Consider the following 23,542-nt stretch of genomic DNA (forward strand, 5'->3'; position numbering starts at 1 on the left):
ATTTTTACAGCATAGAATACATCCACGTGGTCCGGGACAGGAATCAAGCAGCAAATGCGCTGTCAAAGATAGGATCATCCCGGGCCCAAATTCCTCAAGGCGTCTTCGTTCAGGACATTCACACGCCAAGCGTCGGTACGGACCTGGTCGACAAGTCACCCAACGAAACAATGCTCGTGTACAACACCACTCCGACAACCAACAGCCACGACTGGCGCACTCCTTTCATCAAGTATCTCTTGAATGGTTCAGGATTTCAAGATAAAACAGAGAACATGTGCCTTATCTGGCGATCCAAAAATTACATACTGGTCAATGGCAAACTTATGCGCAAGAACGCAAGTTCGGAAGTCTTGCTGAAGTGTATATCCCGAGATGATGGCATCAAGTTACTTGAAGACATACATGCCGGATCTTGTGGTAACCACACCGCTTCTAGAACACTGGTCGAGAAGGCCTTCTGAGCAGGCTTTTACTGGCCAATCGCAGTCACCGACGCTGAGAAACTCGTCCGACATTGCGAAGGATGCCAGTTCTTCGCCAAACGAACCCACGTACCTGCTCATGAGATCCCGATGATCCCGTCGTCTTGGCCATTTGCCTGTTGGGGCCTCGACATGATCGGGCCATTCAAACCGGCTCCCGGCAACTTCAAATTCATGTTCATGCTAATCGACAAGTTCTCAAAATGGATCGAGTACATGCCACTGGTCAAAGCAACTTCCGAGAAGGCACTGGAATTCCTCAATCAAATCATACATAGATTTGGGGTTCCCAACAGCATAATCACCGACCTGGGCACTCAGTTCACCGGCACTACATTCTGGGACTTTTGCGATGACAGAGGCATAGTCATAAAGTACGTGTCGGTAGCACATCCACGAGCCAACGACCAAGTCGAGCGAGCAAATGGAATTATTATTGACGCTCTAAAGAAGAGACTGTATACCGAAAATGACAAGGCCCCAGGACGGTGGATGAAAGAGTTACCGGCTGTGGTCTGGGGTCTTCGGACACAACCTAGCCAGAACACGGGCGTATCCCCCTATTTTATGGTTTATGGGGCTGAGGCAGTGCTCTCCTCGGACGTAGCCTTTAGATCTCCAAGAGTTGAACATTTTGACCAGTCTTCAGCCGATCTCACCAGAGAGCTCGAAATTAACTGCACAGAAGAGAGGCGCCTAACTTCCTGTCTTCGAACAGCAAAATATCTCGAGGCTATTAGGCGATACCACAACAGGAACGTCAAAGACCGCTCCTTCGTGATCGGTGATCTGGTACTCAAATGGAAAACAAGCCAGGAGGGAATGCACATGTTATCTACACCTTGGGAAGGACCTTTTGTGGTCGCCGAAGTTACACGCCCTACATCTTACAGACTGGCGTACCTAGATGGAACACGCTTGCCCAACACCTGGCACATAGACAAACTACGACGCTTCTATCCCTAAGTTCTAGTACATTTCATTTGTAAATCTTTTTTGATGAATAATAATAAAATTTGTCTTTTTTGCTATATACTTTTACATACGCAGAATACTCGTCAAGTGCCACAATTACTTTCCAGGACAAGCTCTTCAAGGGTACTCAATATGACTAAGTGATACATCACTCAAACAAATTTACAGCACTCAAAACTATGGTTCACATAAATCAAACTTCATTACAAACTTTATATACAACGTTTACAATAAAAACCCCTTTGGGCGGCTTCTAGTCTACTCCTACGGACTACTCTACAGACCTACTACTCGGGCTGATCACCCGCATGGTTCTCTTGTCCCGCCGAAGGGGTCGGGGCTATCGGCGCCTGGCTGGTCGAGACCGCAGGCGTTGACTGCCCATCTCCTGCTATTGACGCCCCCGACAACTCCCTGGCCGACCTGTCTGATCCCGGCTGATCGGGGGGAGTTGATGTCCCACAGAGATTTATATCGCCGATCACTGTCGACGATAGGTCCAGCACATTGACGCGAAGGTCATCCTCTTCCCTTGGACCAACCTCCTTCGGATATCCCCTCTCTAGCCGGGACAAGTCGACCAGGGGATAGTGGGCACGTACCATGCTGAGGACGTGCGCTCCGGCAAACTCCCCGGCGTCTTTGACGAACTGCTAAAGCCAACCCCACGCGCGCTGTGCCTTCTCCACCGAGGTCAGTTTCGGCGCACGGGGCTGGTCCTCGAGGAGCTTAGGACTGATCAGGTCAAGTACTGGGGCAACTCCTTTCTAGATCTTAATACAATTCGTCTTCTAGGAGTCCCGTTACTTGACCAGCTCGTCCAGGTGCTTCTTAGTGTTGACTTTCAGCACTTCGTTCGAGTTTTTAAGAAAAACCAAGTAAGAAGTCAGTATAAACAAGAGGAAAAGAAAACTACGTGGCCGAAAAGGGCAAAACGGCTCTTACTAGCCAACTCCTCACTTTTGTTCTTCAACTCCTCGCCAGCCTTGCGCCCGGTCTCCAGTGCACCGGCACGCTCCTGGTCGAGTCGATCCCTCTCTTCTCGGAGGCGTCCAATCTCCTCTTCCAGACCTAAAGAAACGATTGCTGGTCGTCGAAACTGATCACACAGTTAACTACAACTGATCGGACCATTCGACCTACCCTTTTTCTCACGGTCCTTATCGGCTAGTTGCCAATTCAGATCCAGCAGGTGCTCCTCTTGAGCCGCCTTTTCGGCCACCTCCTTCTCGGCCTCGAACCGTAGGCGGTCCACCTCCGCGGTCAGAGCCTTGTTCTCGGCGACTATGCCCTCAATTTGGTCGAAACACCTTTTTCGGTACTTCGCCGGTTTCATTGCCCCCTGCAATAATTATACATATTGCACAGCGAACAAGCAACAATATATACACATTCTGGCAGAACACTAGACCACTCACCTTAACTTCTTCAACGAGCCGCTTAGCAGCACGCTCTACCCTTCCCGCCTCCTCGGTCTCGGCGAGCTCTTCTTTACCGGCCCAGTGGTCCCCACGCTGGCGCCACACGTAAACATGTTGGCGACCATCGTGGGGACGCCCCTGGATCTCCTCCACCTCGTCATCTGAGGCCGCTTGGGCCTTGGCACCCCCTCGCTACCCCCAGCCACGGTAATGGGTATCATTGGACTCCTACCTCGGATAGGGGAGCCCTCCGGAGTGGAAGTCTTTGCCGGGGCCGGAGTTGGATCCCTCTCTTCTTCAGCTGGAGGGGGGTCAAGATTTTGTTTCCCTCCATTGCAACGCTGCTCGGGGGAGGCGTCCTCACCGTCTCATCAACCCTTGTCGGGGTACTCGCCCCGGCCTTATCTCGAGCCGGGTCCTCCTCGGTGGTCTCCGCCACGGACGCAACCGCGGGCTGCTCCACGGGTTGGTCACGACCAGTCTGCCGGCGACATCCTTGTCGACAACGGCCGGCTCAGTTATTCCCAAGCCAACAACATTGCTCGGATCGACGTCCGAGGTCGCACTAACAAAGAGGAGATAACGCAAATAAAAAATAATAAGAGAGAGAAAAAGAGATAGTGCAGCAGACATGTTTTAGAACTCACAGGTCGGTGCTCCTGTGTGTCGCCGTGAAGAAACTTCTCCTGGTCCTCTCAGCTTCCGCTGCCGCTTCTGCCTCTCCAAGTCGTACTGGCTTGGTGTGCGGGACAGGAGGATCGCTGGTTACCTGACCAGTGCCGAGTGGCGCGACGATAGGACGGCTGCACGGTCTCCGGACCAAAGATGGAGCAGCCTCGTCCTCTTCATCCTCATCGTCGGCAATCCTCACGAGCCGTCAGCGCTTTGGGGCTTGGCTGGTCTCCGCTGGCATTACCTCCATGGGGGATGGCTCCACAGCCATCGGCCTTTTCCCCGCCATCCTGTCTTCAGCGGTCGATGCTGGTCGGGTCTGGCCTTCTTCGCTACTAGTGTATTGGAGACACCGAGCAACATCGTCCTCTGGGCGGTCCACCCCAGCGGGATGGTCCATACCAGGTGCCAGCGATACATACACCGAGCACCGGTCAATATCTCCTATCTGCAATACAATAACGACAAGTCATCAGGCTACAGTATTTACGTAGCAATACAAATAAACAAATGGTATTCATTCACCTTAGGGGCTGGTCGGCCCAACTTGAAGGCGTGCATCCAGTAATCACTACGAATGAAGTTATCATCAGTCAGGTAGAATAACTCGTTCATCAGCCGCTGGACCTCCGCTTTATCCAAGCCGTCCCAGTGCATCCTGGTCGGGTCTTGGCTTTCTGCGTACTCATATGTCGAGTGCACCCTCCTCTGGCAGGGCATTACTCGTCGCACGAGGAAGTTCCCGACCACTCCTGGTCTGTCTTGTCGGGACCAGTCGATCAGGTTCATCAACTCTGACACCTGACCTGTGTACTCGGGCCAATCTGTCCAGCTGACCCTCTTCTCGGGGATGTAGCCCATGTCGCAGAACATGGCGCTGCCCGGCTCTTCCCTGATGTAGAAATACCTCTTGTACCACTCGGTGAGGGAGGTGTTCCATGGGCAGCTGAGGTAGCGGGTCTTCATGCTGTCATGAAGATTTAGGTATACTCCACCTGGAATCTTGGAGCCTCCAACTGCTCCCTTTTTTCTTAAACAAAAAAGATGACGGAAGAGGTCGAAATGCGGCTCTATTCCAACATAGGCCTCGCACAGATGGATAAAGGTGGAGATAAGGAGAATAGAGTTTGGGTGCAAGTTGTAGATCCCGATCTCATAATATAAAAGAAGGCCTTGAAGGAAAGGATGAACTGGAATCCCAAACCCCCTCTTGAAAAAATCATCAAAAACTACAATCTCACCAGCGCGAGGATCGGGGTAACTTTCCCCTTCTGGTTCTCTCCAGCCGTTGAGCTCCTGATTGTGCAGGAGTCCCATTTCGACGAGGTCGTTGAGAGATCTTGTGCTACTTCGGGACTTCTTCCATTCCTTGGCAATCATCTTCGCCCTCTTCTTGGCGTCGCTCTTTGCCATTTCCTTCTTGTGGAAAGCTTCGAGCTCAGATTTGGGGTTTTAAGGTGCTAAGGAAGATGAAGGTTGGGCAATAGTATGTGCCTGCTGGGTAAAGAACAAGGGTGCGACTTTGGGCTTTTTATAACAACAGCCCCACCTCTACCACTTCTTGCATTCTAGGGAAGTGGGCAGATTTTACGGCAGCCGCGGCGTTTCGGTTTCCAATAATTATTGCAGTTAATTTGGTTGCTTTCCTACATAAACTAGTGGTTTCCTTTTCTTGATCTGTGCAAAAGAGCAGCTGCAGGCGCACTTATTTTACGCAACAGCCTGACAATGTGGCAGGATGCTCTGTCACATCGCGCATTAGTACGGCGATACTGTTTTTTCAAAAAGAGAAGTAAGACTATTGGTGAGACGGACATGATATACTTGGGGACTGTACCGACCACCGAGCACGACATGCTCCGGGACTGGTTGACCAGTCCGCCTATTCGACATCTCGGTTGACTGAACCGATCACCGAGCACGACATGCACGGGGACTGGTCGACCAGTCCGCCCATTCGACATCACGGTTGACTGATCCGACCACTAAGCATGATACACTCGGGGACTGGTCCCCCAGCCTACTCATTCGCAGATCATGGATTGTACCGTCTGTTGAGCAAGATACGCTTGGGGACTAGTAAATTCAATTGTATAAAGTCTAATTGGATAATTTTAATTTTTTGACCTTGCTAAAAGGCTCATACTTTGTCTTCTAGCAAGCTCGGGTACTACAATGGTACGATGCATCTGGCGATGCATTTTAGTATCAAAATTTCTATGTGGATTTTTCTTTTTAAGACCCTGGCACCACGTGACTACGTCACCTACTACTAGGCTCGGGGACTGAGTGGGCACACTTCATCAGGAAAGAGATCTTTTTTCTCAAAGAGCACCATGCATTCTTCGAACAACCTGCTTCTTCGATGTCGATATTGATCAATTGTCTTTCAAGTTGGTAAAAATACCATTACAACTGTTTGGGTGATTTTCCTGCTTATCGAAGATGTGAAGCCTCGCTTGTCGAAGAAGCTCATGACGGTGTGTTGCATCATAATACACGGAGCTCGGGGACTAGCTGTGGGGGTATAAACCCCTATACCCTTACGGCTAGACTTGGGCTAGGAGGTTTGGCCAATCACAAGACAGTTCGAGGCTTGATTCAACTGCTCGGAGTTTCACGTAAGGAAACAAGGCGTGGAGATCAAGCCAGATTCTAGTCGGTTATAATAGGAATTGATATCATGTTATCTATGGCAATTGTAACCGACTAGGATTAGTTTCCAGATCTGTAACCCTGCCCTCTAGACTATATAAGGAGAGGCAAGGGACCCCCCTAGGACATCTCATCTCAACTCAACACAATCCACAGCAATACAATCAGACGCAGGATGTAGGTATTACGCCCACACGGCGGCCGAACCTAGATAAAAACCTTGTCCGTGTCTTGCGTCACCATCAAGTTCATAGCTTGCACACCGTCTACCGATAAACTACTACCGTGGGTATACCCCAAGGTAGACTGCCGACTAGCTTTCGTCGACAAATATGCTCCAACATGAATGCATAAACAAGTTCCTATCCTTACGAGGAAATTTTAATTTCAACAAAATATGTTTATATGCTAAATTAAATGCGCACAAAAATACTTAGATAAATCAAGTTTAACCCTATTTAGATGAAAATCGAATTTTGGGTGTTACAAATTCTACCCCCTTAAAAGAATCTCGTCCTCAAGATTGAACAATGGTTACTCCAACAACTGTGGATATGATTTTCTCATATCATCCTCTCTTTCCCAAGTTGCTTCTGCTTCTGAATACCGATTCCATTGAACTTTGCACATTTTAATAATCCAACTCCTGGTAACTCTCTCTATCATTTCCAAAATCATAACCAAATATTTCTTATATGTGAGATCCTTTTTAATGGTATTTGTTCTTTAGGTGCCCGCAAACAATTATTAAGTTGTGATAGATGGAACACATCATGCACACGAGATAAACTTTCAAGCAACTCTAGCTAATAAGCCACTTCTCCATACTTTTGCAAAACTTTAAACGGAGCTAGCTTTCCTTTATATTGAACCTTTTTATGCTCCTCATAGATGACACTTTTAGATAGACATAATCATCTTCTTCAATAATCAATCCTCTTCTACGTGTATCTGCTTAGCTTTTCTGACGAGATTGAGCAATTCTCAGATTAGCCATAATGATCTGTACTTGCTGTTCTGCTTGCCTAAGCACATCTGGACCAAACACATGAGCCCCTCCGGTTTGATTCCAAAACAAAGGTGTTCGTCACTTACGGCCATATAATGCCTCAAACTATGCCATTTTAAGACTTTGCTGATGACTATTATTACAGGAAAACTCTGCATATGGCAAACTCTTATCCAAACTAGTTCCCTATTGCAAAGCACATGCTCTCAACATATCTTCTAGTATCTAATTGATCCTCTCTGTCTGTCCATCTGTCTAAGGATCATAAGCTGTACTAAAATTCAGTTTTGTACCCAAGGAATCATGCAGTTTCTTCCAATAAGTGGAGGTGAACCGGGTTCCTCTATCAGATACAATATTCTTAGGGACTCCATGCAAACAAACTATGCTCTCCATATACAATTCTGCTAATCGAGCTCCTGAATCAGTGGTCTTGACTGGCAAGAAGTGAGCAACTTTAGTCAATCGATCGACTATTACCCATATTGAATCATAACCTCTCTGAGTACGAGGCAAACCAACTATGAAATCCATTCCTACTTCTTCCCACTTCCACTCAGGAATCTTCATTGGTTGCAACAGTCCAGCTGGCCTCTAGTGTTCAGCTTTCACTCACTGTCAAGTATCACACAAGGCTACATATTCAGCTACATCTGTCTTTAATCCATACCACCAATACTTCTCCTTAAGATCTAGATACATCTCAGTACTACTAGGGTGAATAGAGTAAGCTGATTCATGGGCCTCTCGCAGAACATGAATAGCCTTCACTTCAGAAACACATCCTTTTCCCAAACCAGAGTGTACCATTGTCATCTATTTTGAATCCAGGTGACTTTCCTAACACCACATTCTGAGCTATCTCCTTCAGTTTCTCATCATCTAACTGACCTTTCAATATGTCCTTCTCTATGGTAGGAGTCACCTCTATTTCCATAGCATTAACTACAATTCCTAGATTCAAATGTGCAAATTCAGCACACAACTCCTTAGACTCTAGTGTCGCCTAAAGCTCATTAGCATATTTCTTCCTACTAAGTGCATCAGCCACGGCGTTCACCTTTCCAAGATGGAAGTGCACCTCTATATCATAATCCTTTATCAATTCCAACCATCGATGTTGTGTCAATTTCAGATCTGTCTAGGTAAAGATATATTTCAAACTATTATGATGAGTATATATGTCACTCTTATGCCCAATCAAATAGTGTCTCTAGATTTTTAATGCATGAACCATAGCTGCTAACTCCAAATCATGAGTAGGATAATTCAGTTCATGTTTTCTCAACTATCTAGATGCATAACCTACAACTATACCCTCTTGCATAAGAATACAACCCAATCCGACACGAGTAGCATCAAAATAAATGGAAAAACTCTTACTCGGATCTGGCAATACCAGCACAGGTGCAGTAGTCAACCACTTAATAAATTCCTTACAGCTAGCTTGACACTTATGAGACCACACAAACTTAGCATTCTTCTCTAAATAGAGCACTCATAGGCTTTGCAAGTTTTGAGAATCCTTCAATGAATCTATGATAATAACAAGCTAAACTAAGAAAGCTACAAATTTCACATACATCTATAGGTAGCTTCCAGTTCAGCACATCTTTCACCTTACTAGGATCCACTGCAATTCCACCATTAGAGACAACATGACCAAGAAAAGAAACTTCTTCCAACCAAAACTCACACTTACTACGCTAAGCATACAACTTATGCTCTCTAAGCTTCAGATGTTCAATATGTTCTTCTTTTGTTTTAGAGAACACTAGTATATCATCAATAAACACCACTACAGACTTATCATGGTACTCCATAAATACTTTATTCATCATGTACATGAAGTAGGCTGGTGCATTGGTTAAACTAGAAGACATAACTATATACTCATACAACCCATACTTTGTTGTGAAAGCTGTATTTGGTATATCTGAATTGTGGATCTTCAACTGATGATAACTAGATCGTAGTTCAATCTTAGAGAGCAAAGAAGCGCCTCTTAACTGGTCAAATAAGTCATCAATTCTAGGCAATGGATACTTATTCTTGATGGTAAACTCATTAAGTGACTGATAATCAATACACATCCTCGGACTACCATCTTTCTTATCAACAAAGATAATTGGTGCACCCCATGGTGAAGAACTAGGACGAATGAACCCTTTACCTTGCAATTCCTTTATTTGTTTATTAAGTTTTTCTAATTCATTAACCCCTATTCTATATGGTCTTTTAGCTATAGGTGCAGTACCAGGTAGTAATTCAATAATAAATTCAATGTCTCGGTCAGGTGGCATACCTGGTAATTCATCTGGAAAAACATTAGGGAATTCATTCACTACTCGGTCCTAAGGATCAGCATCATCATCTAGCTCATTTACTATAGCTATGGGTGGAGCCTACACCACTACATCAAGACTAATCTACTCCCCTTTTGGTGTTGTCACAACTACCACTTTCTCTCAGCACTTAATTTCCATGGTATATTTCTTCATCCAATCCAAACCCAAGATGACATCTATGCCTGAAGTTCTCATAACCATAGGACTGATAGGGAAATCTACCCCCTTAAAGAAAGACTTGCTGAGGGGCAACAATAAGAAACTGGTATAGTCCCTCCCACTGAGTATACTAGCATAGGGGTTTTCATGGAACTAGTGGAATGCTACAAACTCTAACAAATGCCTGTGAATTAAATGTATGCAAAGCTCCAGAAACAAACAAAACTGTAGCAGGGATATAGTTGATGCTGAACGTACCCATCATAATTTATGGTCCCTCCTGAACTGTCTCTATAGAGACATGGTTCACCTTTCCCACATAAGAAGTAGATGTCTGATTGTTGTTCTGCTCGTTGAACTTTTCCGGGCATTTATATGACAGATGTCCTTCCTTCCCACAGTGAAAACACCTACTAGGAGTATTGGGAGCACTACTCTTCATATGGATGGCCTTTGAATTTCCTAAATGGGGTGTCTTCTAACCATTCTCCTCTTGCTTAGGATTAGGTTATTGGAATGGAGGGCGTTGATTCCCATTTTGTTGTTAGTTCTGGAAATGCTGAGGCTGCTGGCTACGGTTCCATAGACTAACTGGCCCCTAGAACCTTTGTTGAAAGTCTTGCTGAGAATTGAAACACTGGTGGTTATTACTACGAGAATCTTGTGCTAGCATCCTCGTCTTGTTATCCTGACCTTTGCGCATATTATCCAGAACAATAGCACGATTCATAAGAGCATGGAAGGTAGGATAGGTATTTCTAGCCCACTGCAACCTAAGTTCATAGTAGAGACCTTTCATGAACAGACGCAGCTAATCAGCATCTTCCTTAACAACATCTAGAGCATACCGAGCCAACTGCTCAAATGTATCATGATACTCAACCACAGTCAAAGAGCCCATTCCGAGAGATCTAAATTCCTCCTGCTTAAGCTCCATCATTCATTCATTGATATGTCGGGCTCTAAAATCTCTGCAAAATTCCTGCCAAGTGATAGCAGGAGCATTATTGGGACGAGCAGCTTGATATGACTCCCACCAAGTCTGTGCTTGTCCCTGAAGCTGTCCATAAGCAAACAACACCTTTTCCCTATCGTTGCACTGTGCTATGTTCAGTTGTCTCTCCACAGCACGTAGCCAATCATCCGCCTCCATAGGGTCAGCAGAGTGAGTAAATACCAGAGGTCTTCCATTCATAACTTCTCCACGCTTATCCCTCACAATGGACTAGTGGTGGTGGTGGTGGTGCAGGTTGATGCTGAAGGTGTTGTATAAAGGCATGCATCATCTCGTTCTGAGTCTGGATGAGCTCTTCCACAAAAATTGGGGCATTAGAACCCGTGCCACAGCCTCTGTCTCCGCTTCTTCCCCTTGCTGCCATCTGTATTCCAAGGTACAAAAATGGATCTCAGTAATATCCAACATGATAAATACAAGAGATAATTGAATCTGATTTTTTCTGGGCGATATCCAACATCAGCAGTTCAGAAAATCAGCCATATCGAGTTCCGAAACTCAAAAGGAGACATTCTTTGCACCGTTGGAAATATAAAGAATTTATCTACAGCTTTTATTTTGATCATATTAACAGATTCTGTCGTTAAATTTGTCAAAACTGGGCATAATCGAAACTGTTCTAGATTTCCTCAAAACTGGGCATTGGAAAGATAAAGAAGCCTAGTTGTTCCTCAAAAATTTTGATAAACTTTGCACGAACATAATTTGAGATATACCATAATTATTGCAGATTGCTCCAGAAATCAGCAATAGACAAACAGAATTTAACAAAACCCAACTATTTAGTTCATTGATCCTTATGCCTTAGGCCTATGAACTAAATAAAATTGTGGAGAAAATCAACAAGATCATTACACTCATTACAAAGATCCAAATAAAGCATAAGCATAATGACAAACCAAACGAAGCACTAAAGATTCACACTTCCAGCATTGACTCAACTTGCGGTACTATCGTTCTCATCATATTAAGGGTAAAGATCCTAAAACTCTTATTTCAATGACGCCAGAAAGCGGTAAGAGAAAGTTCTAAAAGCATATCAAAGCAAGGAGTGAGGGTGAGAACAAGTCTTTAAAATAAGCAACAAGGTTAAAGATGGATAGCAATGGAAAGGATATAGTGTAGAGGAAAGTATCAAGGTTTATAGAACAAAGATTTTATAGAAATTATAAAACCTTAAGACGGCCAACTTCTAACTAGGCTTGCGTCCGACAGTCAAACAAAGCTTTGATACCAATTTGTCACACCCAAATTTCAAGAACGAAATAGAGTGCATAAAAGGCTTATGTGCGCCCCAGAAACAGTTGCACACATAAGTTGATAAATCTCAAATAGTACCATCACAATGTTTGTTACATAGTGGAATAATAATCATTACATAGTCTTAAACAAATAAAGATACTCTTGACAGAAACACCACACAGGGATGCTGTCAACTGATTGACAACAAGCCTAGTACTTATAACGGTAGTCCTCAATCTAGTCATCTTCATTAGAATACCCTGAGGTGTTGTGAAATAGCACGAGTGAGCACATATCGTACTCAACAAGTATAACCAGGGGTTCATGAGGCTCAATTAGCTGACACTGGTTTTGCTGCATTCAGCTTTGATATGTATGTATCATATTTATCATTAGATAGAAAATTTCAAGGTAGCATATTAAATCACGTAACCACATGATCAATGTATACAAGAATTAAGAATAACACATATAAACAACACAATAAACCATCATGTTCATCAGTGTCCATCTATTCCACTATTTTTCGAGCCATCTGTATCCATGGTCACGGCGAGTATACCGGATTTAACACTCTGCAGAGGTTGTACATCTTTACCCATGAGTCATGATTTACCCTTTCGCCCGAGGTCATGAGTCTCTTAACCCCCTTCCTAGGGAGGTGGCAAGGATCACTATGAAGCCTTTCAAAGTTCATCCAACAAGTTAGGGCTGCAAGGTTTCCTGGGCACACAGATATAGAGCCCCCCTTCCAAATGGCATAATGACGCACAACCTATACACATAAGGACAGAGGCCGCACTATACCGAAAACGACAAGCCCCTCTAGCGCCCTTTCGGGTAATCTCTAACACGCTAGATACGGTCTTCATACTGAGCTAAAGACAGAGCCATATAGCCCTCATGGTTGTATGAGTTGTCCCAGCTTTTGCCAAGGGATAAGTCCATATCGAGGGTCAAAATAAATCTAGCAAAAGCTAGAGTTCTTTCCATCCTTTATGTTCAAGTTGCTAGAAAGCTTATTTTGTTGTTTATTGTATATCCAAATATTCATATTACAAGATCATAGATTATAATCAAGCACTAGCAAGAACTACCCAAATACATATCCAAATAGGTATCAAGGAACTCAAGATAACAATCATCTATAATTTTACTAGGGTTGTCAAGGTGGACACATGCATATGATATATGTATTAAAAGTGCGTAGGTAACAAGGATGGTGCCAAGTTATACTTGCCTTGATCAAAGCTTTATTATTGTTCCCGTTGGTGGTCAAAGACTTGACCTTGTTCACCAACGTACTGCTCACCGTCTAAACTTGATCATCAATCAACAACACACATTTCAACAACACAAGGCAAACAAGCTATAATTAGAACAATACACCAACAGTGATAAAACAAATGTAAAAGTTTATAAAAATGTTCTACGCAGCGCTACGATCACACAAACGTAAAGATCGCGAAAATCGGAGCTAGAACGGAGAAGTTATGATTTTTCTAAGATTTCCTATAGAATAATAATTAATTAAATAGGGTCACGAAAATAAAAAGTTAGGATCTGAGAATACAGTGATACTAACACGTAGATCTCGAAAAGATGAGTCTAACGCAAATTGAACAGGACAAATTGGAGTTAAAATGAGTATTTTATAAACAAATCAATTTTAGTGGCATTTCGAGCTATTTACGATTTAAAAAATGGAAGACGTATTTTAGGAATACATCAAGGGACGATGGGTTATAAACTTAAATGTTCTAGGATCTCTTTAGCAAAACCACCATCTGAATCAGCATCCACGAATTTTAGCCGTTGATCTTCTGATGGATAGCTGGGAGTGATCGGGGCGGATTCCGGCCGCTGGAATAGAGCGCTGGCGCGACGCCGCCATGGCTGTGGCCTGGAAGCTTGCCAGAGTTCATGGTTTACTCGTTTTAGAGCATCTAGGAACAAAAGAATTACACCGGGAGAAGGCGAAGAAGGTCACGAGCTCACCAATGCCCTTAGTTCGTGCCGAGGAGGATCGAAGAGCGGGTATTGTAGCGGCAGTTGGATCCCAAGTTTGGCGAGATCCGAAACTTGTGAAGCTAAACCTGGGATGAAGCCCAGGGTGCAGTAAATGGAAAAGGGAGTCGCGGGTGTCTCCACGGTGCTTTTAAAAAGGATTCAGGGAGATTGAATCCCTGAGAAATCAGGATTGGATGCCACTGGGGTCGAGTCCGGCTTGAATACGTTTGGAGGAAGAGGGAAGGAAGACGCTGTAGTGCGGGCCCTGGTGGTCAGTGAATTGAAAGGGAAAAAGGGGAGGGTGCGCGTGGTTCTGGCCGGCTGCTTGCTGGTTGGGCCGTTGCTTCGGTAGCTGGGCCGAGCTAGAGGGGCGCTGAGCTGGGCTTTGGGGTGGCGCACAGAGACACTGGGCTGAGCTGTTGCTGCACTGGGCTGGGGAGTTTCCTTCTTTTTTATATTTTTCTTATTTCGAAGCCATTTTCAAAAGAGATTTGAGTTCCATTAAAACTTAAACAAAAACCCACAGCATAAAATTAAATATGCTCTAGCATGAATGCATAAACAAGTTCCTATACTTATGACGAAATTTTTATTTCAACAAAAATTGTTTATATGCTAAATTAAATGCTCACAAAAATACTTAGATAAATCAAATTTAACCCTATTTAATTGAAACTTAATTTTTGGGTGTTACAATAATGTGAAGCACTATAAACCAGTAGCAAAGAGATATAATACCTGACATTAAGGACAAAACCAGATATATATCTTATGTGACTTTTAGAAGCCAAAACCCACATATAGCTACAAATGAGGGGTAATATCAAAAGACAATGCATAAATTATCTAACGTACTTAAAAATTAAGAGATAACCTTAGGCAGCAAACAACACAAGATAACTCCAAACTTTGGGTATTAACTCTAGTCTACAGGATCCAAACTGATTGTTTGATCACAAGCCTAATCCTCTCATGAGGTGTGAGGAAAATGGCAAGAGTGAGTCCATGTCGAACTCTGCAAATATAGCAACAAGGTTGTATAGATCCCACAGTTTTATGATCAATGTGACATAAATAATGTATAGCATAAAACAATAAACAATGAGTATCTTAATGTAACAAAAATCATCACCTTTAATTTAAATGTTCCCAATTCCACTCGTGTCCATGAGCATGGCTACTATACCAGTTTAAACACTTTGCAAAGGTTGTACATCTTTACCCATGAGTCATGATTTTTCTTTTCACCCGAGGCCCGTCTACCAATGAAAGCCAGCAAGGTTCACTATGAAGTCTTTCAAACGTTCGAATAACAAGTTCAGGTCATTAGATTCACTCGACAAGCAGATATAGCGCCCCCTTCCATGGCACATAACATGGAACCTATACACAAGGATAGAGGCAGCATTATACCCAACGTGTCTAGGCATTCTTACACCATTTAAGATAACCGCTAACAAGCTATAAAATGTTCTCCTACTGAGCTAAAGCTAGAGACATATATCCCTCATGGTTGCACTATTAATCCTGGGTGATCACCTAAACACAAATTGTCAAGTTGCTAAAAAGACATTTTTATCATTTGTTGCTTAAACATTAATCAAGTCACAAGATCACGATCACAAAAAGAAAACCCAAATATTGTACTTGCCTTGATCCACGTTTCTCTAATGCTCTTTCAAATTCTACTAGTTGTTAAGGTATTGATCTTGATCACCAAAGTACTACTCACCGTCTATACTCGATCACCAATCATTAACACACACAAGCAATCAGAGCCAAACATACACGAAGCAAACAAACTATAATTAGAACAATACACCAATAGTAGCAAAATAATGTGAAAAGTTTATAAAATTATTCTACGCATCACTACGATCACACAGACACAAAGATCACAAAATCAGAGCTAGAATGGAGAAAATAGGAATTTTCTAAGATTTCATATGCAAAATTAATTAATTAAATAGAGTCATGAAATTAAAAATTTGCAAACTGATGAAATAAAGTTACTAACATGTATTTTATGTGAAAACAAACCTAACGCAATTTGAACATGTCAAATCGGAGTTAAAACGAGCATTTTGTGACTCAAACAAGACTGGTGGCAGTTTTGTGAATAATCTGAACTTATTTTCGAATTAAATTAATTCCAAATGAGAAATTAAAATCTGGTTAGGGATGGCTTACATAATTTGCAAGAAATTCAAGGCCTCTTTAGGAAAACATCAATCAAGGGGTGAGTTCTAATGTGGTCCCTAGATTTGAGATCGGACGGCTTAGGATGATTGTATGTTTATATGTATTTGCATTGTAATTGGAGGTTTGTTTTTGTCAAGGAAAACAACAATCAAGCACGTTGCCTTCTTTGTCATGAGCATCGAAACGAACACCACTGTTCTAGTTTGCGCTCTTTGTATCTTTTTTTTATGAAAAATGTGAATCCATTGATCTCGTACCCCTCATACATCACAAATGTACTCGAAGCTCCCTTCACTATGGTATCTAGATGATTACCCAACTATAATCTGTAGCAGTTGGCGACATGAGCTGCTAGTGATATCCCAATATCACTGCCGGCTCAAGTGCCGGACCGGCAATGAAATGTGCAGGAGGCAACACAACCGGTCCTAGTAACAACCCAACAGGTGATGTTGTCCATCACTGTTGGGCCTTCCCTTCCTCGATTATTCAAAGACTCTTAGAGCTCTGAACCGGTAGTGTAGATTCATCACTATCGGTTCAGTGATTTTCAGCAGTGATGTCGCCGGCAGTGATGGAGTGTTCTATAGTAGTGCTCATCTCATCGGTGACATGGGCATGGTGCCACTAGAGGAGAAGGGCTGGCGTGATGGAAAGCCATGGTGGCTGCCATGGACTACGAAGAAGAGCATGCTAGCGAAACGTAGAAGAGGGTATGGGTGTCTCATTGACCAAAAAGAGAGCACTAAGAGACATAGAACTCCACGAAGGTCTCACCTAGGATAATCACCATGGACAGCCCCGTGGAGCTCGGATGGCGGCGAAATAGATGGTTTCCTTGACGTCGGGCTCAACAAGGGGTCACGAATGGCTTTAACATTAGTGCACTAGTACACTGAGGTACTATACAGGCGGTTCACAACCCCTTTCTTTAGGCGGTTTGGCAAACCACCTGCGCTGGTGGCCTCTGCAAATATATGTTTCCACTAGTGGTTAACTGAGAATCCAAACGCATTTATACAAACGATTCAGTTATGTAACCGCTTGTGGAAATGTGTTCCTACCAAACCTTGTTTTTAATATATATATTAATATATTAATATATACATACAACATACATATATATATATACATAATATTGAAACTACTAAAGCGTAGTCCATCATGTCAACCAATGCAGCATGCAATTCATTTATATATACCATTACTTTGTACATAAATTTACATTAAATTACAAACATCGCACTTCAAGTTTTTTCTATTTACATACATTAGATGTTTCACATCTAAAACCTCTGCTCTAATAACCCGATCGAGTTAGCTTTAGCCTACTAATATCTCTTAGCTCTCTATACTCAAGCTTTCCTAGGGTGCTGGTCCGATCGGGATACTTCCCTTCAGTGGGATTCACTTCTTTGAAGAGGAAAGTGTAGAGGTTCTGAACTATGTTGTATAGAACACCATGAGTCACACTTTATAAAATTATATATTTATAGTTCATAACACATGCTTAGCAACCACAAATGACACAACTATATAAACGTCTATTAGAGCATTATCTTTGAACGGTTAGAGACATATCTTCCGGTCTCTTTCATGAACTTGTAGACGTAGAATTCACGGTGGACCGATCCAACTGGTTGCTTGTGGCATTGTATAATGGAAAAGTGGATATTTATTAGTTGCAATATCGTCCTATGCGTATTGTATGTATAAAACAAAGATAACTTGGTAAATTTTGATACGTACCGGCTATTTATAAAATATTCTCAATGGCTGCCCTGCTTCTGATGACTCGCACCTTCCACCTTTAATCTGATAATACATATAGGCCCTATGGTATCGAATACATTCCTCAAGTTATCCTGAAACTCTTATAAAAGTATGTATGCAAATCGCTCTAAGTATGTAATGAATTTTGCATAACTTGAAGGATCGTAGTCTACGGAGTCTAGGACTAGCACACATCCTAGCCTGGGATTAATGAGGATGCATATCCAGGTGTCCCTAAACGAATCAAATTTATGATGCAAGTGCCCATTGGAATTACTAATACAATGATGCATACAAACTGACACTCATCCAAACTTGTATAGGCCACAACACATTCCCGATCTTGAAACTTGAGCAGTGCCAAGGCTATGTAGAGGTTGTATAGACATTCATAATTTTGTTTGCTTTTTAGCTATTACCTTCGCACACTTAGTGGGATCCAAAACTTGTAAGGAGTCATGATCGTCTCTGATTCTGAATGTGTACTGCTCCTTGCATATCTTCATAGGGCTCAGAAACGCAACACTTTTGCTGGCATTTCAATCCGGATCAAACCATATTGCATCTCTTATTGTTCAAAATTCATTGTGCAAGGTGCACTTGTATGTTAGATGTTGAAAATTGATGCAGCTCATGAATAATAACACAACCTAGTACGAGTGACACTTACAATACAAACATGGTTACCAGCTGCAGTCTAGTCTCTAGTAGTTCATCATTAGCCACATGTCCTCAAAGGTAACGATTGTCGTTCATGGTCACTATTGAATGCTTTTGGTGGTATATTCAGATTGATCGTGTTGATGCCAATAGAAGCTGTTCTCATATACCAATCATGAATCTTTTTTATACCAGCTGGGACCTTTCTCAGTTTATCCCAACTGAGTATAGGCCTGCCTGGCTCATATTTAGTAGGGACAAATTTGTAATCTTGTTTCATTGGTGACCTGATATTTACAATAGGTGTTTTGGACCTTTTTGCCTCCTTCTCGTACTCTGCCAAGTGAATGAGTTTTAATGTGCGGCTCCTTCCAATTCATGACAAAAATAGATACCACTAGTCTTCTTTTTCTTTGGCTCGTACAGGAAAACCAATTTGGGCACCAAAAATTTTGATTCCTTTTGTGGTGGTGGTGTCGTCTCGTCATCTTTGGGTGGCGGTGGTGGTGTATTATTGTCAGTTTTGGGTGGTGGTGGTGTGGAAGATTATGGTGGTGCTGATGACGGCAAAGCCTCGGGATCGCAAGTCTTGTTGCTACTTCCCTTGTATGGTTATTATTAAAATTGTACCTTATGACTAGGGAGCAAGGAACTGGACTATCGATCTCGTCAACTAGATAGTGGACCTTGTCTTTGGTAGACGCAACATTGCTTGGGACGATGAGAGCTTGTTCTGTTTTTGTCAAGGCGATGACTAGCTACATCTAAGGAGACTGACCACTCAATTGGCTACACATCACAGTCCCCAATCGCTGCATCAACTCAGGAGGAGGATTGGAGAGGATTTTAGACATCACCTCTTCATCTTCTCTGTTACCCTCCTCCTTAAAATAATTAGACATTTCTTTCTTATAGCAATCATGTTTCCTATACATTGCTTCCCACTCCGGTCCGAATCCTTCTTTCTACCCTTCTTTGGATGAGATGCCTTGGACACAACCAGGATGCTCTAGGTTACCCAGAGCAATAGTAAGGACATCCCTTTCCCTTTGAGGGTTAAATTCACATGCTTGCTATTTAGCTGCCACTGTGAAAACACTTTTTGCAGCCTCTTCGACCATTGGGTCAGCAAATGATAAGCCATACTTGGCTTTCTTTGCCTGTACCCAAGAACAAACCCACCACGAGCCCTTGCGACCAAGTTGGTCAGGGAGCACTGGCAAACCCGTCTGTTCTTCATCCTCTTGCTCCCATTATGGAAGCTTGTGCTAGTAACCACCAATGCCTAGGTGGTGGTGGTACTTGTTCCTTTTTGCAAGCTCAGACTTGGCTTCACTCACAGCTTTGAACTCCTCAGTACTCCTCTTCTCTAGAAACACTACCCACTGACCAGTCGAGATTCTATACCTCTTTGTTGGGTCCAACCCTTTCTTTGCCCACTTCAAATTCAACTCAGAATTCTAATTCCTAAATATGATCGCCACTACTTCAATGTATACTCCTTTATGAGGTTTTCTAAACCCTAAGGTAAAACAAACCTCATAAGCAGCTTGTCCCACATTCTTGTGATTTCATTTTGGTCCACTTTTTCCCACTCCCTAACTATGATGTCAAGATGGTCCCTAACTAAGAATTTGAGTGCATTATGCCACTTAGGTAAGGCCTCTGGAGGAGCTAGGGGTTGTCCTATCACGCTCACATCCGTAACTCTAAACGTTACTTTTGGAAACTGATTCAGTCCTCTTTCACCTCGTTTCCTTTCCTTCTTGGTGATCTTCTCGGTGGTCGTCTCCGTCGTCGACTCGGGTGCACCTTCATTTGTGAATTCTTTTTGGGATAGGATTTCTTTTAGTTCATTCAACTTAGATAGCTCCTCCTATTCATGTCAAAAGTTAAACATATAAATCATTCTACTATATATATCAAGGGTCATAAAAGTTAGAAATGTTGAATTATAGATGACTAATTCACATCATCCCCTACTTGATTGTAATCGGGGTCACGTTCTAATTCATGACGGGTGTTCCTCTCTATGCGAGGATCGAGAATGTCGCTATGGGAGGTCGCATACAAAGGACTTGATTACACTCCTTTGCCTGTTTCATGTGCTTGCTCAGTGTTATGTGACCCTTGTACCTTCTCTGTGTGCTTTGAACCTTTTTCTTGCACCATAGGGTCAGAAACCAGTTCATTCTTGATGCGGTCAAACCGTGACGCTTGGTTTGGGGTTGGAGAAGTCATTGCGATAATCTAAAGGACACTAGTGCTTTATTTATAAGAAATGCTATATATTATATTATGAAGATAAAAGTATATAAGAAATGCTATATATATTAGCCACAATCCTAAAGCGTAAAGTCTAAACCAAGCAAAAACCCTAAACCTTAAATCCTAAACCCTAAATCACTTTTCATATACATCATAAAAATATAAAAGAGATAACCTAAACTCTAAACCCCCTAAACCCTAAACCCATTAGCCTAAACCCTTAATCCATTAGCCTAAAAGTATATATATATATATATATATATATTAATAGACACTTAATCAAATATTCATATACATAACACTTAAATTAAAATAAAATAGTATTTATTTTATGGATCCACCCCTCCATGGAGTTCTTCAAAATATCATATAGGCATTGCACATGATTTGTTCGAATGGAGAGAAATCTATGACAACCTTAGCGATTGCAATGATTTATTTTATTCATTGCTATATGTAGAGCTTTTTGCAATGCAAGTGACTATGATATACAAGGAAATACATTCGTTGCAACAAAGATGCACCATCACAACTATTAACTAAAGATTTGCAACTTTATCTTAGTATTGCAACGCTAATAAAACTACCGGCAACACAAATAAAATTGTGGCAACTGTGATCACTTATTGCAACCATCCTACAATTAGTTGTGATTACACTTACTTTTAACAATGATCTGTATACTTTTGGTCATGAAACAATTTGCACGGCAAAAATGCCATCTATACCAACCAAACCAAATTTTGTTGTCGCGACAAAAAACATGGCATAAGCGTCAGATGTTAGTAGTGTTTATTTAAAATAAACAAACAAAAGGAGAAAAACTTGCAGAAAAACAACGTAATTTGACGCATACCTTTTATGAGGGGGCACTGCAATTACTTTTAGAACACTATTCATAAGAGCGTATTTTTTCTTAATTGACATTAGATGGATCTAAAAAACCCAAAATTCTTTATATATGTGCAGAACATATTTATCTAGTACAATATTTTTTTTTACAATATTCTGCAGAAAAGTAGTATCATTTAGGCTATTCCTCGTTGATATGCAATTCATATTGTAGGTCGAATGTGGTGCCATTGTCGAGCGGTGTATTTGCCCATGTCTTACATCTATGGAAAGAGGTTTGTTGGTCGTATGACACCACTTGTCTTGGAATTGAGAAATGAACTCTTTGAAGACCCATACGATACGATTGATTGGAACAAGTCTCGAAACCAGTGCGCAAAGGTTTGTTGGAGAGAAACTACCTGGCTAGCATTAAAAATATTAATCTAATTCACACATCTATTTTGGACAGCTGGACGACAACAAATGTTCAATTTTAATAACTTGACATAATTTGTTTGTTGTTCTATGTAATCAAATTTGAGATTTACTACAACTCTACCTAGTGATTTACTATGAGGTTATAGTGGATATCATCGTGAGTTATAGTAGCACATATATCACAATACATTCATAATATCATAAATTAGTACAATCTTTATTTTGAATCTAGATGGCCATAGAATACATGATATATAGTCAAACCTTTGAATTTGAGGAATTGAACAAAAAATATCATCACTATGTCCAAACAAATCAAGGAGGTGTCTAACAGTGACCAAATGCAAATTGTTGGGTCTCAAGAATAAGACCACATCGTCAGCATAGAAGGATACCTGGAGCCGAGCTTGCTGAATGGCTAGAGGCTCCGTCAAACCTCTAGACAGATAGGGAAACACCTCACATCCTCTTGGGTTGGGGACCTTTCATATACATAGCCCAATGTGCTGGGTGTATCACAGTGGGAGAATCTCAGATGCAAAGACTAGGTCTAAAGTCAGTGAACATGTAAGCCTTTAGTCATGATGTCTGCCAACTGGTGAGTCGACATGACATGGAGCACACGAACCTATCCGGAAGCAACCTAGTTGCGGACAAATTGAATGTCAATGTCTATATACTTCATGTGATGGTGATGGACATGGTTACCTGTAATATAGATGAAACAAACATTGTCAGAGTAGACAGTGGTTGCTGAGGTCTTGGGTGAGTGAAGCTCTTGGACAAGCTGGCGAAGCCAACAGCACTTGGCCAAAGCATGAGCGACCACTCGGTACTCTGGGTCAGCACTATAACAAGACACATCCTTCTAGCGCTTAGATGACCAAGAGACCAAATTGTCACTAAGGAGACATAATAGCCAGATAAAGACACAATAGTCAGACACGGAGTGCCTTGAGTCTGCACAGCCTGCCTAGTCAGCGTTAGAGTATGTGATGAGGGAGACCACAATACTATAGAATTTATTTTCCGAGGCGGGCAAAAATAATTTTCCGCGACGGGCAAGATAAACGTCTCTAACAGAAGGTCACAGTTAATCAAGCATTAACAGAGGCGTTTGTTTGCCCGCCTCAGTAAATAATTTAGAAAAATAAAAAAAGTGAAAAAGCCTGTCGACAAGCCCGCTAAGCCCATCGACGGCCCTGCCAAGCCCAATCCACCATTGGTGCCGCCCCGAGCCCGGTGCGCCGCCGCCTCCGTTGCCCTCGCTGTCCTCGTAGCCAGTGACGAGGTGGGCGCCGGGTCTGCGACCAGGGACAAGGTGGCGGCCGGATTTGCCTTCGGGGATGAGGTGGCGGCCTATCGAGGGTGTCTCT

At 42.5% G+C, this 23,542-nt stretch overlaps 1 protein-coding gene across 1 annotated transcript in view; it reads left to right on the forward strand.

The window, feature by feature from the left end:
• LOC8071830 (cycloartenol synthase) overlaps positions 1-23,542 on the forward strand; it is a 73,620-nt gene that overhangs the window by 9,712 nt on the left and 40,366 nt on the right. The window contains exon 6 of the mRNA XM_021461615.1: positions 21,961-22,127. Coding sequence (XP_021317290.1) covers positions 21,961-22,127 — 167 coding nt within the window. The remainder of the gene's footprint in view (positions 1-21,960; positions 22,128-23,542) is intronic.

Source organism: Sorghum bicolor, chromosome 5, assembly GCF_000003195.3.
Source record: "Sorghum bicolor cultivar BTx623 chromosome 5, Sorghum_bicolor_NCBIv3, whole genome shotgun sequence".
Lineage (NCBI taxonomy): Eukaryota > Viridiplantae > Streptophyta > Magnoliopsida > Poales > Poaceae > Sorghum > Sorghum bicolor.